At 35.7% G+C, this 16,336-nt stretch overlaps 1 protein-coding gene across 1 annotated transcript; it reads left to right on the top strand.

The window, feature by feature from the left end:
* Positions 1-3,113: 3,113 nt before the first annotated feature.
* On the top strand, positions 3,114-10,241 carry LOC106912631 (perforin-1-like). The gene is made up of 9 exons (XM_088007636.1): positions 3,114-3,371; positions 3,451-3,530; positions 5,373-5,418; positions 5,681-5,826; positions 5,912-6,050; positions 6,139-6,219; positions 8,220-8,716; positions 8,800-8,893; positions 10,029-10,241. The coding sequence occupies exons 1-9, from the start codon at positions 3,114-3,116 to the stop codon at positions 10,239-10,241; spliced, it is 1,554 nt and encodes a 517-aa protein (XP_087863762.1).
* The last annotated feature ends 6,095 nt before the right edge of the window (positions 10,242-16,336 follow it).

The following is a 16,336-nucleotide window of genomic DNA, read 5'->3' as shown; positions in this document are numbered from 1 at the left end:
ACTGGAAATGCTAGAAAACTTTGGGGGCAATTCCTGGTTCACAGTGTAGGACCAAGGGAAGGCCTACCACCAAGGTTTCATTAGTGAGAAAACCAGACCATGTATAGCCTTCATAACACCTTGGGGAAAGTACAAATGTGTTGGAATCCCATTTGGACTGACAAATGCTCCCCAACTGCTTTTCAGCACTACATGGAAGGATGCCTGGGTTAATTCAGAGATAAAGCTTGTTTACCTTACCTGGATGATGTATTAGTGTTTAGTTCCACCTTTGAACAACACATCCAACATGAAAGGCAGATCCTGCAACAGAGACAATGAAAGATAGTTAAGGCCAAAAAAATGCAACTTTTTCAAATGAGAAATCTGTTATGTGTGTTGCATCACATCAACTGACAACAGTTAATAAAGATGGCACAAAAAAACTTTGCAATAGTGTAATATCTGTTCAATTACTTGCCTTGTTAATTTACCTTTAATCCTAGTTCTTGTGGATATCATTGGTCTGTATTGCTGCAAATCTTAAAATGTTGTTAGGCAACTTTTATGTGGCAGGGGTTGTTGCAGAAGTATTTTATTTAAATTATTTCTATTCTTTAAAGTTATGGATAAAACACTCTATTATTCATTTATTTAATACATTGTATTTGTCTTATTAATTTTATTGTTTAAGACATCATGCCTAGTTATTTTTGTTCAAGCGAAGTTTTACAGAATTAGAGCTGCGTGCTATGTGACTGATTTGTACCTGAAGTAACATCAGTTGCATAGTTGTAACTAGAAGAAACTATGAAACAGTTTTTCTGTGTACTAATGCCAGGATGCTCCAGAAAGAACAATTCCAAGAAAAAATACACACAGAGTGGGGCAAATCTAGTTGTCAAATCTGAAGAACTGTTTTATGAGTGCAACACAATAAATCGACTGGATGCTTTGTACTAGTAAATACAGCTGGATGTTATAACCTTTTGACCTTTCTGAAGCAGGTGGCATAAAACTGCATTCATCACAGGAGTGACTGCAAGATCAAGTTATTTTCTGTAGCAAGTCAACGGCAGACTACACTAAGCATTTTCATGAAGTCATATTAATACAAATAATATGACATCATTAAAATACTGAAATAAATTTCAATTGCCATTACCTTGTTTCCCTATTGACTGAAGCTAATTCTAAGTTGTTTTTTATGCATGTTTCTGCCTTGCTGTTTAACCTTTCCTTTTTTGCAGTTCCAGTAGAACTGCATGTCCTACCGGAACAAAAGGGTTCATTAGAACTGTTTGTTCTGTTAGCATAGATACTTTATACAGAACGCTGCCAAAATAAAAACCTGAAACATTACCGGCAGTTACAAGAAACAAAGTAACTACATTCAATTGACCTTTAGACAATGTTCTGTATGAATCCTTATCTCTCCAGGGCTGCTGCTTCATAAACCACAGTTTTCAGCTCAGCACACTTAGAAACATTGCTTGTTTCAGCTTCTTTTCGGTCTGCTTTGGAACAGGTAAGATTTTTTAATATGCAAAAGGAAAATAAAATTAACTGGGGAAAAAAGAGTATCTTTGTTTAGAATACACTGCAGCAAATAAAAATATTGTGTTTATTGAGTTCTAAAATATTTTAGAAGACAATTTGATTATGAATTTAATTTCACTGATATTAATATGGTGGAGGTTTGTGGCTGTTTATTGAAATCAAAGATCTGTGGATCTCCAAAGCTGAATTTGTTGATTGTTCATTGCTGGGAATCAAAATTGTGGAAACCAAAAATGTTGTAGCAACCTCACGAGGTGACATCAAAATAATTGGGATTTAGAACTCAGGTCAACATTTGTCTTATTTAATTACTAAAAATTGAAATCCATAATTTATTATTCATTATTAAAGCCAAGCTCAGTTTCTAATGAGTGAATGCAGAAACTTTACACACAAGGAATGATCACCGACATGCTTATTTCTAATCGAGTCTGAGAATTTATTCACTAAATAGCCCAACTTTACAGCTGAATTATTCTGTGAATAACTTATTTCTTTAACTACTGGCATGTAATCTAACTACTGATAAGACAAAAGGAATATATTGAATAAGAAAATGGGAATTAAATCAGATTAATGAATGAGCTTCAGTGTTTGTTCTTTTCACAAATACCTACTGACTAAACCTTTTGTGTTATCTAGAACTCTTTACAAATGTTTCACCATCATTAACTGCTGCTCCCATGAACAAATACGCTCTAACCCAAAAATGTGATATTTGCTTGCACTAACACATGCAATAAAATAAATAACAGAGATACACAATGTAAAAATTTACATAATAGTTGAAATGCATGTATGATTTAAATGCGTAATTGTTTCAATAAACATTTAAATGTATTTAATACATGGGTAAATAATATTCACAATATGCTTACCAATATTTAACCATTAAGTCTGACTTGTATTCTATTCAGATTAAAGTCCTGTGTTAGCAGCAGAGCCTGAATTTATTCTAATAGTGCTGTACTGTTAAAATGAATGGCACTGTAAACATATATTTACCCATATATTAAATACATTTAAATATTTATTGAAACAATTCCACATTTAATTTACACATGCATTTGAACTTTTTTGTACATTTTTACATATGTATCTCTGATCAGGTATTTTTAATTTTTGCATGCGAAGGCATAAATCTTTCGGTAACACTTTGACAAACATGAATCATCATCATTCATGATAGTTGTTAATTATCAACATTTAAAATGTTATGTATCTTTGTGTTTTATTACATTACTAAATTTTGATAATTAATTGGTTAATGTCAGGTTGTCATAACAAAGACATCTTGAATAATGTCAGCTTTGCAGTAAACGTATCATTATTTACCAAATGACACTTAATTACAACAGTCATAAACTTATTAAACATAAAACTTATTCATGACAAGTGTTATGTTATATTTATGACACTATCATGTCAGTCTTATGCACACCCCTTCAAATAAAGTGTTAACTAACTTTCTTATATGTTGTATAAATATTTCATAAAAATAAGAAAAATGCCATGTACTATGTAAAAAACAATTTAATTCTTTTTTCTGTAACTTTTTGCTTCTGTCTACAGCAATGCTGCCCGATTCAACTTCAGCTCTTCTTCTCCTAAGCGTCCTTGTTCACTCCTCTGTTCTGTCGTGTCGAATCGGGACCAAAACAGAGTGTGATGCTGCTCCTTTTGTACCAGGCCACAACCTGGTGGGGGAAGGTTTTGATATAGTCACAATGCAGAGAAAAGGAGCTCACGTGGTTGATTTGAAGACTTACCTGAGCCCCAGCAATACCTGTAAACTCTGCACCAACCCTCTTCAAAACGATACTTACCAAAAAGTAATTAAAGATGCATAAATAAATGGCTGCACATCTGACTTGAGGGATTAACAATAATGTGTCTTTTCTTCGTTTTAAGCTTCCATCTTCTGTTGTGGACTGGAGTACCATCAGTCAATGCAGTGCTGACATCGTCAGCAGTTATCACACCTCTGCTAGGTAGAGTATTTAAACCGCATTGTGAACACTTAGTTGAATCATATAATTAAACTAACAATTACCAGAATTTTTTTATGCTCCAATCAAGAGTATATATTAATTGGACCTTTATGTGGTAGACTAACACATAGTGGATAATTTTGAAGTGAACGTATGAAAAATGTGGTGTGCATTTATACTGATATTCTGATACTTATTAATATATTCAAGTGCAACTAGTTGACTTCATAGGTCACCCAAAATAAATTTATAATTCTTTAAAAAATAAATTAAATTCACCTTTTTTCTCAGTTAAGTTAACAGTTATGGTTAGATCAGGTCCCCAAAGTCGTTCGTTGAGGGCCGGCATCCTACATGTTTTAGTTCTCTCTCTGGTGGTAGTAACAACCTTTTCAGCATGTCAATGTTCTTCTTAGGCCTTCTAACAAGCCTTCATTGGATCCAGGTGTATTAAACCAGGGATATAACTAAAACATGCAGGATGCCGGCCCTCCAGGACCAACTTTGGACACCCCTGGGTTAGATGGTTTTGTAAATTATGATAATTTAATGCAAAGTTGGCATTTTAATGGACTTTCAATGCAACTTTTAGAGCAACTTTGCATTAAAAGTGTAATTATTTACCGAATGACACAACATGACAAATGTCATAAACATTCACAAAGACTTCTTTATGTTCATGACAGGTGTTATGTCATGTTTATGACAGTGTCATGTCAGTCTTATGCACACCCCTTCAAATAAAGTGTTACCCGGTATGCTAATCCCCTCTCCTTATGCCCCCCTGCACTCTTGCGGTACGGTAAACCTCTCTCCTTCTACTTCGCTCTTCCCCACACTCTAGCGGTACAGTGACAGAACGGTAACCCCCCTCTCCTCCTAATTCTCCCCGCACTCTAGCGGTAGGGTGCCTCCCCCCCTCCCCCTTCAGTCTAATGGTATGCTAACACCCCCCCTCCCTCCACTCTCCTCCTCCAGAGGTGTGGTTTGGGTATGGCCCAGCTCCCGAACCTAAGTTAACACATTAACTCCATTTGTCTGTTGCGGCAAGACAAATTAACATCTTTAGTCAATGCATATAAAAATCTGACTCTGACCCTAAACCCGACCTAAATTCAAGTCACTATTTACTCCTCAACCAAACCCTCCACTCAAAGACAGCATCTCTTATGGGGACTTACAAGGTGAGAAATCCTAAAACACACACACATATATTCACATAGAAAGGGACATGTGCTCAAGGACCATCCTGCAACAATGAGTATCAGTTTTTGACTGTGAATAATTATAAATAATTAATTAGGAAAATTATGAAAAAAATAGAAATTTTGATTAAAATTACCAAGGGAAAAAATAAGCAAATACAGACCCATTCACTAAATTAGAATATTATTGAAAAGTCCATTTGTTTCAGAAGTTTTATAACGAAAACATGTTATATAGAATAATTGCACACATATGAATTTTTTAAAGCATTTATTACAGTTAATTATGATTATTTTCAGCATACAAGTAATACAAACCTAACATTGAAAATTGGAATAACACAGTAAACCAATAAAAAATATTTTATAAAACAGAAGTACAGGTTTAATGAAAAGTGTGTTTAATACCTGCTTAGATGTTATTTTAAAAAAGTACTTGTAATCTGAAAACCGAGCCACATTTGGAACCATATTCTAAGTTATCGAATTAGCTTATAAATACCTGCCTAATAAGGCTTAGGTATTAAAATAAGAATAGTTAAATGCACAATTTCACTAAGCTTAACTACCTAATTAAAAATATGAAAATGAACTGTATAGATGTTTAATAATTACTGCCTTTAAAATGTCCCAACAGCTCTCTGATTCAGGCTTACACATCCCAAGACACCAATGATTGGACGGTAAGAAACATCTCAAAGTTGAACATTTCAGAATATTTTCAATGCAGCCCTGAGTTTTGATAACACAACCCTGACAGAAACCTTGCTGGCTGATTTTCTTTCTTTCATCATTTCATTTCAGTTCATATGTGCTCTTCCAAGATACAGCATTTTATTATCTTATGATCATTTATTCAGTTAAAACTGATGTAAGTGATCAGTATAGTGGAAGAAAAATATGGCTTCTTATTTAACACCTTATAAACTACATGTATTTCATCAGGTTGGCTTGGGTATTCAAAAAGTTCTGAGGTTTGGCAAGTTAGATGTGGGAGGAGTCGGCTCCGGCACCTACAAGTTCGCTTCACAAAGGAGCAAAGAGGATCGCTACACTTTCAGCATACACAGTGTCGCCTGCAACCATTATGAGTAGGATGGAAATTAGACTTTTTTCATTGCATTCTGACAGGTCACGGTTTTTGAAATAATTGTCTAATTTTGTCTTGGTGTCTAGATTTATATTATCATCCACACCTCCCTTAAGTTTAGAGTTTAAAAAGCAGGTAGACCTCCTGCCAACTCACTACAAATCCTCCACTAAGAACGAGTATACAAAGCTCATACAGACCTATGGCACACACTACTTCAGACTGGTAAGAACTTTGGCACACACACACATTGTGAATTAGTTAGACATTTTTCTGCAGGGAAGCATTTTAAAGAACTTCAAACCTGTTTTAGGTTAATCTTGGAGGGCAACTGAGACGAGTGATATCTTCACGAAGCTGTTTGTCCTCCCTGAATGGATTAATTTCAAGTGAGGTAACAAAATGCACAAAACAACAGATTTTTTACACAACCATATGAGATACTTCCATGATTCTAATGCCCAGGGATGAAAGTAAAACGGTACGGTCCGGTACTGCTTATCGGTTAAAGATTCTGGGTCGATATGCATTATCAGGAGAACGGCACAACAAGGCCGTCAGTCAGAAGGGCTACACATTTCATCAAGATAGCTAGCAATAGGTAGTTTGAAACACAAGTTAATCTATTTATGATTAACTTTTTTCTCTCATTTCTTATTGTTACTGAACTGTTGGTACTGTGTGATGGAGCCTGTCACCCTCCAGCCGTCTCTCTCTCTCTCTCTCTCTCCTCCACCGCCCTCCCGGCGTTCATGGGTTTCTCAGTAGCCTTCAAACGTCTGTCTGCTTATTACAAAAGGTTCCAGTTGGGTGATTATCTACACCCAAAAAAAGTAAACACCCCATGTCAAATTTAAGAGTTTATGAACATGTGGGTTATGCAATATATAGAGAAACTCTAAATATATTTTCAGTAATTGCTGATCTTCATATCGGCATTGATAACATAGTGGTATGGCCATTTGTAGCGGATTGACAGTGCTTTGAACATAATAGGGGTCAGGTAGAGGAATTTGATTTTGTCCAAGTTGGCTTCACGTAAGTGGTTACAGACAGTCTAGGGTGTGATGCGTCTGTTGTGCAGGCCGAAGTCTCATCAGCTGTTTGTGTCGCTGGTCTTAGCCGATCCCGCAGATGAACAAGCTGGATGTGGTGATCTTGTGGTGGAGTGGTCAGGTGGCCAACGAGGATGAGGTCTATTTGCAGTAGTGCCAGTTTGTTGGAAAGAAACTCTTAAACAGCCTATGGTCCAATAACGGACATTGAGCCATGCAGCTACAGCTCTGGTGGACATCCTTGCATCCAGCATGCCGATTACACGCTCCCGCATACCTTGCGAAATCTGAGGCATTATAAATTGTGATAAAATATGACATTTTGGGGTTGCCTTTAATTGTCCCAAGGCCATGGATTGTCCAGCTGTTGCACATTTTATCTGATCACCCACTGGACATGCCCCATCCATGCACTGAGTAAAAACAAAAACAACTCACTGAGTAATGCGCACTGACCGCAAGTTGGATTAAAAATTATGCACAAATCAAGAGAAATATTCCTTTTGTTCAATAAATGTCAGCAAATGCTCATTTACAGTTGTTAACTCCACATGGCAACAATATTTGACATGGGGTGTTTATATTTTTGTTCAGTATAGTTGTGTTTCATGTTATTTTGTTCAGTTAAAACAGCACAGCACACCTCGACAACAACTGCTTATTGACTTATAAAAGATGGTGCTTACTGATTGGATTGGTGGTTTGATTTACAGACTGGAACATTTTACACAGGTGGTTCACAGAGGCATAGTAAATGCCGCTTGCACTGGGACAGGATGAACAATAAATCACATCTCAATTTTAAATTAAATTAAATAAGAATAATAAACACAGCGGACAGTGAATTTTTAATTCAAGCAAAATCAAAACCTGACAAAAGTGCAGCAATCAGTAGCTAATTTGTTCAAAAGAAAAGACAGTGACAAAAAAGTTACTGCACATGCTACACAGTAAAATTGTTTATCAATGTTCATACATGCTAGTTGCGGTGGAAATATTACAAAGAATAATGTAAGCTACTCAAGTTAGTATTTTGATAATTATTTGCAGATAGTACCTCATTAAAATTATTGTACCGGCAAGAATTTAAAACTACTTTCACCCCTGCTTATATTATTACCAAAAACATGAAGCTGCAAAAATATGAAGTTCATCACTTCCAACAACCTACTTTAAGTATTTTTAAGTGTGATTTTTTTTGTGTTTGTTTGTTTTGTCCATTTTAATTTCCAAGGATTTCTATATGACTATATTCTTCTCTGCTTGTGTCTGGGTCTTTATGCAAATATCTGGTGTAAAGCAGCTTTTTAAAAAATCTCTGTGCTGTTCTTTCACCTAGATCCACTCCTGTTTATCTATGGGTGTTGCTGTTGGCTTGGGGAAGATGAAACTCTCTCATGTCCAGAAGCCTTGCATTGGTGTTCTAATAAACAAGGACCTTGCCACTGGCTACAGCTCTGGTTTCCACCAACACTTCACAGAGGTTTCTGGAGGAAATGGTTGGTTGGGGAAGTTTTCAATTTCCCAAAATGATTCCATGGGCTTCATGACCTGGCTAAAGAGCCTGAAAGAACATCCAGATGTTGTTTCGTACTCCCTTCGACCTCTCTATCAGCTCGTGCCAAACATGCTTCAAAAGAAAGCGGTGAAAGCTGCTATTGAGCAGTATTTGAAAGAAAATGCTGTGAAGAAATCACCCCAAGAGCCACACTGTGAGGGATCTACTCCTGATTTGTCCTCTAACTGCTGCCCTCTGCACGCCTCAAGGGGAACTCTATCAGTGACCATTGTTCGAGGCTGGAATCTCAAAGGAGATCCAGTTGGACAAACAGAAAGGTGGGTTGATGCAAAGGTAAAAAGCAAAGACCTTATGGAACCTGATGAGCACACCTTTTATATGGCTCCTCTTTTGTTCACAGCTATGCTAAGATGTTCTATGGTTCCATACAACGCAGGACCAAAATCATCGTATCCGATAATCCTCAGTGGAACGCTGAGTTTAATTTGGGCAAGGTAAGTAAACGTCATCATCACAGATTAGCTGAAAAAGCTCAACAACAGACACACTGATATGCTGCTGATGCAGCAGAATTTATAGATCTAACACCAGCATCTATTTTTGCAAAAATAGACATTCAATTACCGGCAGTGAGGAGAATTGGGTTTTTATGCATCAGTCTAGAAAGAAAGCTGATCTATTCTTTGGTGCCATCAAAACTATTTGCTAGCAAACATTTGACATTGGGTCAAATATAATTTAATATCAGAAATGCATTGTAGTTTCAATTTCAACCAGATGATGTTAAATTATTGATTATGAACTAATTTGTCCTTCAACTTGTTGCTCACATGAACCAGCAGCCACAATGACAAGAAAAGAGCACCTCCCTTTAGGCCCGACTCGTTCTTGTTTCGGTTCTCAGAACCAACCTGGGTGTCTGTGGACATGCGGCTCCCACACTCACTGCTCTGCTTAACCTGTTGTTGAGACAGGAAGTGTTGACCCTCTCTTATTGCTTTTTCAAGTAAATCATGAGCATAAAAACTTGGCTTTCTAAACAACAAATGCAGAAAATGAACCTTGAATGTCAAAATAAAAACATTTTGTCCAATTGTTTTCTCTGTCCTACTGATTGCTTATTTTTTATTTTTAAAAACCTGTTTGAAATAAATAAATCAAATCAAATAAGACAAATCAAAGTATAAAATGATATGTAATGCAGACAAACTGCGTATTCTGAACTTGGGGAATGGACAATCAACTCCATTTCTAGATCCAAGCCGGGCTGCAGACTCTTTATGTTTTGGGATACTGGGTCAGCACCTGCATGAAAAAGTACTTGGTTTTACTTGAATAGACCATGCACATTTCATGGTGTTTATGGTCGAGTACAAATAAAATTAAAAGCAGAAAAAAATCTGAAAATATTTGAACAGAAACCATTTTATACATATATTGTGTAAACAGACACAGCCTGGCTGATGTATTTCATATCTTGTGCTGTTGTGTTTTGGCTAACATTACTCTGCATTTATCAACTTTTGAGATGCGTGGAAACAGTTTTATTTTTTATATCACCGAAATCATTTGACTTTGAATGAGAAAATATGCATCTGAATGATCCTCCATTCAAATTTTCTCATGAAGGTTGACACAAGCCTGGAATTGAAGATCGAAGTTTGGGATGAAGACTGGGTCTATGACGACCTTCTCGGAAAGTGCGTGAAGTACCTGAGCCCTGGCACTCACACTTTCACATGCAAAGCAAAAAGAGGAGGCATTGAGGTTAAATACACGGTGACCTGTGACCCGTATCTGACTGGAGAAAAGTGCAGTCATTATGAACCATCTCCTTTGTGACAAGAGATTGGTGAATTTTGGGAATGAAAGTATTTCAATTCGTCATATAACAATAACTCACTAAATCTGATAGAAACTCACAATTTGTACTTAATCACTTGACTTTGTTAAAGACCTACCTAAATGTGTATTTATCATACAATGAAAAAATGTTAAGATTCTGTGTAACATTTAATCACAAGAAATAACTATGCTTTAATATATACAAACAGAAAGTGTGTTTCCTTTAATGACAATAAAAATTTTGAAACTGCTACAAGTTGTTGACTTCATATATTTTTGAAAAATCTTGTATTAGTTGTATGAATTATGACTTATATGTGTTAATATAAAAGAGAGAGAGACGTAGTTACGTTACAGGACGTGTCACAAAACTATTTGGTCAAGACCTTCTGTATGCAGCAAAGCAGAGAACCAGGGGACAAATTTTTCAACCTGATCATTGTTTCCTTACAGTTTTATGGTTTAAATCAAGAGGTGCTGATGAAATGTATTAATTGAAATCATCTTTCATCATGTAGTCATGTTTGAAACAGTGAAGAGATCTCATGAGCCAGAATGTTCAATGTTTCTTTTTTATTCTTATTTACAACATAACCGTTGCAGGCACCACAGTTTCAGTTTTCTTTTAGAAGAGCTTGATCTTAATCCTTTTGCACAACAGAAAGAGAAGAAAATAATCTTTCCCTTCTGGCCTAACACTGGACACATCAGTAGGATTGCCTGTTTGAAGTCACTTTCAAATATGTTGTATTGGAATGTGATTTTTTCTAAATAAATTAGTAGTATAACTGTAACTCCATCTCTCTAAAAGTCTTTGGAATAGGTAGCAAAACCCACAGCAGCTTCCAGTCCTCTCAGTCTTACCTTTGAGGAAACAGATTGTTATTCTCAAAAACATCCAGCTTCCCTCGCTGTTTGCCCTTATGTCACTTGTGTCCAATGTTATCTGTAAAATAACTGTGTTCCTAAAATGTTCAAAACTGATCTAAAGTCAAACAGTCTGCTGCAAGTCTTTCAAAAAGTAGACAACGTTCACACAAACCAGCTCTTCAAGTTCAACTTCTGTAGCATAAAACCAAACTTTGGGATTCTGCAGAAGCCAAAAATAATTAAACAGTGAAGGAGTCCACTGTAACAACCTCGTTCTGAATGTGTGAAGCCAAAGCAGCTAACAGAGTCCAAGAGGCTTAAATTGGGTTAAAAAAAAAACATTCTGGTAACTTCCAGTTTGAGCTCATCTTTTATTATCTTTTATTATCAAGGAAAAGAGGGAGGATAAGAAAGCAAGACGGGAGAAACAAACTCCTTCTGCACACAGGCAGTTTCTAAGGTAGGGAGTATACCGGCTGATAAATAGGCACCTATGGAAACATAATTTAAGGTCTGGGAAACACACCGTTAACTGTTTCACATGAAGACGAACAGGCAGATGGGGCCTCCAGGTCAGTTTATACACAGAGAAGGAAGTTAGAACACTTTAAATAAGAATCACAATAATCTATAACAATATAATGTTGAGCTAATGATCTAAAGCAGGGGTCCCCAAACTACAGCCCGTGGGCCGGATCCGCCCCGCCCCCACATTTGGTCCGGCACCCTGAAAAATACCAGAAAGCATTCAGATTTTTTTTTTTTTTATTTATTGTATTTTCCGGTTTATATGTGGATTTTTCTTCAACCACCAGGGGGCTCTTTAGCAGGAAGTGTGTCCTGTAAACTGTGGGTGTTTTGTTTCGCATGGTGCATTGCTGCCATCTGTTGGACTTTTAGGGAACTGCTTGACTTTTATGTTATTTAATCAGTACGGTTGTTTGCTAGCGGTAGAGCAGATGAACACGTGTCTGTAATGAACGCCGCATTCCAGGTTGAATTCTTCGAAGCGATGCCTGTAAGTAGCAACTTATACTTCAAAACGAGCCTTTATGTTAACATATGAGAAATAAATATATTATCGTTACATTCCCTCAATGGAATATATACTAGTTAGTCCCAGTGACCGTTTCACTCATGGGTTTTGCCCATGTCCTTTCTGGGTAAAAATCAATCGAGAAACAATTTCCGGCCCCCCACCAGAGAAGGGAAAAGTTATGTGGTCCTCACAGGAAAAAGTTTGGGGACCACTGGTCTAAAGTAATAATACATGTTTGATGTTATAAATGTAAGAATAACATAAAAAATTCTTTCTCCCTCCTCTTTATCATTTTTACATGTCACCATTTGAAAGAAAGAAAGGAAAAAGGAAATAGTAGGAGACCAATAAAAGGAAGGTTATTACTTTTTTTTGTCTAAACATACAAATACACAATAAAAGAAGTATAAGAAATGTATAATGTAAAAAGAGACAGGAGAAAATCAAATGCAGTTCTTATCACTAACACCTCTTATCACTTATCACTAACACCTCTTATCACTAACACCTCTTGTTTTCACATTTTCAGTGTAGGAATCATTCAATCTGTTTATTGTCATATAATCCACTATTCAGCATCTTTATCCATATGAAACAAGTCGTCCTCATCGGTGTTAGAAGTTGGTCTGACCATAACACAGGAGGGAGGATGGCAAAGACATAAGCTGTCAGGAGATGGTGACATAAAGGAATGCATCTGTAAGTATGAGAATGCGTGCAAAATTCGTCCATGATTTCAAACAGTTTGCTCAGTTCGTGCTTGATAAGATGTTATAGTCAAAGCAAGTCCTTGAGTCCAGCCATGCGATTCATGTATGTCAGTTGGAGGGGGAGAGGAGAAAGGGTAGAGCGGCTTGTTTACATATCCTCAAGGAAATTTGGCCTGCCAGAGACAGACACAGTGGCGTCAATTGAGATTAGAGTAATTCTTCTGTTGGAGCAGGTATTTTTTCAAACTGCCCTAAAGTCTCCTGGTGCATCTCAGAAACCTGTTATCCAGATTAGTATAGTGCAATCCAGATGCTGAAGGGGTAAAATCAAACTTTATTGAAGTTTCACAAATCAGATAAAAGTTTCACAAATCACAAACATGGTTATAAAGATTCTTCTTGAAGAGGAGAATAATCGAGTCCAGATTTGAAGCGTCTAGGTCTGGTCGGTTTTTAATTAGAGCAGTTCTAGTATAAAAGAGATGCAAAAAATGGTGAAAATCGAACTTGATTGAGTTTTCACAAATCAGAAAAATGTTTCACAAAACCCAAATATAGTTTTAAATATCCAGCTTGAAGAGGAGAATAATCAAGTCCAAGTTTGAAGTGTCTAAGTGTAGTAGTTTTTAAACTAGAGATGATTAAAGATGCGGAAGGTAGTGAAAAATTTGGTGGAATTGCCTTTTAGCTATTGGAAGCTAGAACTGGAAACCAACTTCAGCTTTGTGTTGAGAGATGTGTGCTACGTGACTGTTTTTGTACCGGAAGTAGCGTCAGTTGTAAAGTTGTAACTAGAAGAAGAAACTTTGTAACAGTTGTTTTGTGCGCCAATGCTGGCTGTTCCAGAGAGAACAATTCTAAAAAAAAAAATACACAGAGTGGGTCAGATCTAGTTGCTGAAACTAAAGAACTCCTGTCTGTTTCATGAGTGCAACACAATCACTGAATTAAAATACTTAAATTCCAATAATCCTTACCATGTTCCGTTATTGACTGAAGCTAAATTTAAGTTGCTTTTTATGCATTTTTATGCTTCGCTGTTAAACATTTTCTTCATTGCAGTTCCGGTAGAACTGTTTGTTCCGTTCACATAGATACTTTATACAGAATGCTGCAAAAGTTAAAAAAACTAGAATTTTGATGGCAGTTACAAGAAACAAAGTAACTACATTCAATTGACCTTTACACAATGTTCTGTATGAATCCTTATCTCTCCAGGGCTGCTGCTTTATAAACCACAGTTTTCAGCTCAGCACACTTAGACATTGCTTGTTTCAACTTCTTTTCCGTCTGCTTTGGAACAGGTAAAAAAATTTTGATATGCAAAGATTACCTTTGTTTAGAATTCACTGCAGCAATTAAAAATATTGTGTGTTTATTGAGTTCTAAAAAGATGTTTATAGAAGACAATTTTCTTATGAATTTATTCTCACAGACAGTAATGTGGTGGAACTGTGTGGCTGTTTGCTAAAATCAAAGATCTGTGAATCTCCAAAGCTGAATTTGTTGATTAATTGCTGTGAATCAGAATTCTGGAAACCAAAGATTTTGTAGCAACCTCACAAGAGAACATCAAAATTGTTGGGAATCAGAACTCGCTTTGAGGTTTGGCTTATGTAATTATTACGAATTGTAATATGTTATTATTAATTAATAAAGCCAAGCTCAGTCTCTAATGAAGGAATGAAGAAACTCTTCACACAAGGAATTATTACTAACAAGTTGATTTCTAGTCAACTTGTTAGTAAGTTGACTAGAACTTACTAACAAGTTCTAGTCAACTAGACTAGAACTTGTCTAGTTGACAAGTCTAGTTGTCAACTAGACAAGTTGACAACTAGACTTATATATTAACCAATATATTTGGTTAAAATATATTAACCAAATAGCCAAACTTTACAGCTGAATTGTTATGTGAATAACGTCTTTCTTTAAGTATTGGCATGTAACCTATTACTACTATTGAGACAAAAGGAATATATCGGATAATAAAATGGGAATAAAATCAAATTAATGAATGAACTTCAATGGGTTTTTTTTCTCAAATATCTACTGGCTGAGCCTTTTTGTGTTATCTAGCCTTTATGTTGTCTTGTGGGTCAAAAGTGACCCACTACCATGTTTAGCTGTAGAAAAAAATACCTTAAACTATCTTTTTTAACTTGAAATTTTATGACTTCTCCTAAATTGAACGATTCATTAGAAAAAGTGATACTTTGTTTATGTTTATGTTTCCATGAGGTCTGTAGACCACTAGGGTACAAAGATTGTCTTATGGGTCATTTTTGACCCAAGAATTATGAAACCATTAAAACACTTGAAAAAAGTTAAAGGGTCAGACACAAACTTTCTCTAATATATACTTATACCCACACACTCAAAGGTCATACACAGACTTTCTCTATTACATAAACACACACCTACACACCCACATATGCACCCATACACATGTCAAATAAACTGGATTGATGTATGAATTGAACTTGTATTTGACCTGCACCTGCAGCTAACCCCTCACATTACACCAGCTCCCAAACACAACAAAAAACAATATCAGACATAATAAAAACAAATTCACTATACAGAATATAAAGGTACCCTAAATCAAAGTACCTCTAGTTGATTCCTTGCTGAAAGTGAGTAGATGTTTGACTGTCCAACAGGTCCTATGTTTTACGTTCACATATATTGTCCTACATAAGATGTTGAACATCTTATATAATTTTGCAGGATGTTAAGCATAAGATGTTGAATATCTTATGTTCAATGTCTTATGCTGAAGTTGTTCTTATTTTGAACATCTTCAACATTTTCTGTTGAAGAATGTTGTATGAGAGATGTATTTTCATAATTCACTTTCTAAATATAAAAGAATGAACGGTTGACAAAAAAGTTACAGATTGTTGACTTTTTTATCCTTTTCATTATAGGTAATTCAGAAGTAATTACTTCACATTTATATAATTACAATAATAAACCCTTATTGTGTGAAAGAAAACTTATGGCAGTTGTTTTGTGGTAAAAAGAAAATAAAATGTAATACTGTTGATTGTCTTTTTGTATTGTGTAACAAAAACATAAATGATAAATTAATTAAATTGAGTTAAATTGATAAATACCAGATTGTTCCATTATGTAAAAGTGATTTTGGATTTCAAGTTAAAGTAAGCTGCTTTATTGTGGTGCTTTTGTTAGGGCGGGTCATTTTGACCCGTATGTCAAGGGGAGTAAAAACAATGTTAAGATCGCACAAAGGCGAGAACTGTTTACTAATGTTTCACCATCAATAACTGCTGCTCCCAAGAACAAATATGCTCTAACTCAAAAATGTGATAGTAGCTTATGCTAACACATGCAAAAATAAAAAATAACTGAACAAACATACATATATAAAAATGTACATAAAAGTTCAAATGCATGTATGAATTAAATGTGTATTTGTTTAAATAAATATTTAAAAGTATTTAACACAT

Source organism: Poecilia mexicana, unplaced genomic scaffold, assembly GCF_051168715.1.
Source record: "Poecilia mexicana isolate PSO_F unplaced genomic scaffold, ASM5116871v1 scaffold_1, whole genome shotgun sequence".
Classification (NCBI taxonomy): domain Eukaryota; kingdom Metazoa; phylum Chordata; class Actinopteri; order Cyprinodontiformes; family Poeciliidae; genus Poecilia; species Poecilia mexicana.
Note: the sequence above shows the minus strand (reverse complement) of the source record. Positions and strands in the feature narration are given on the sequence as shown.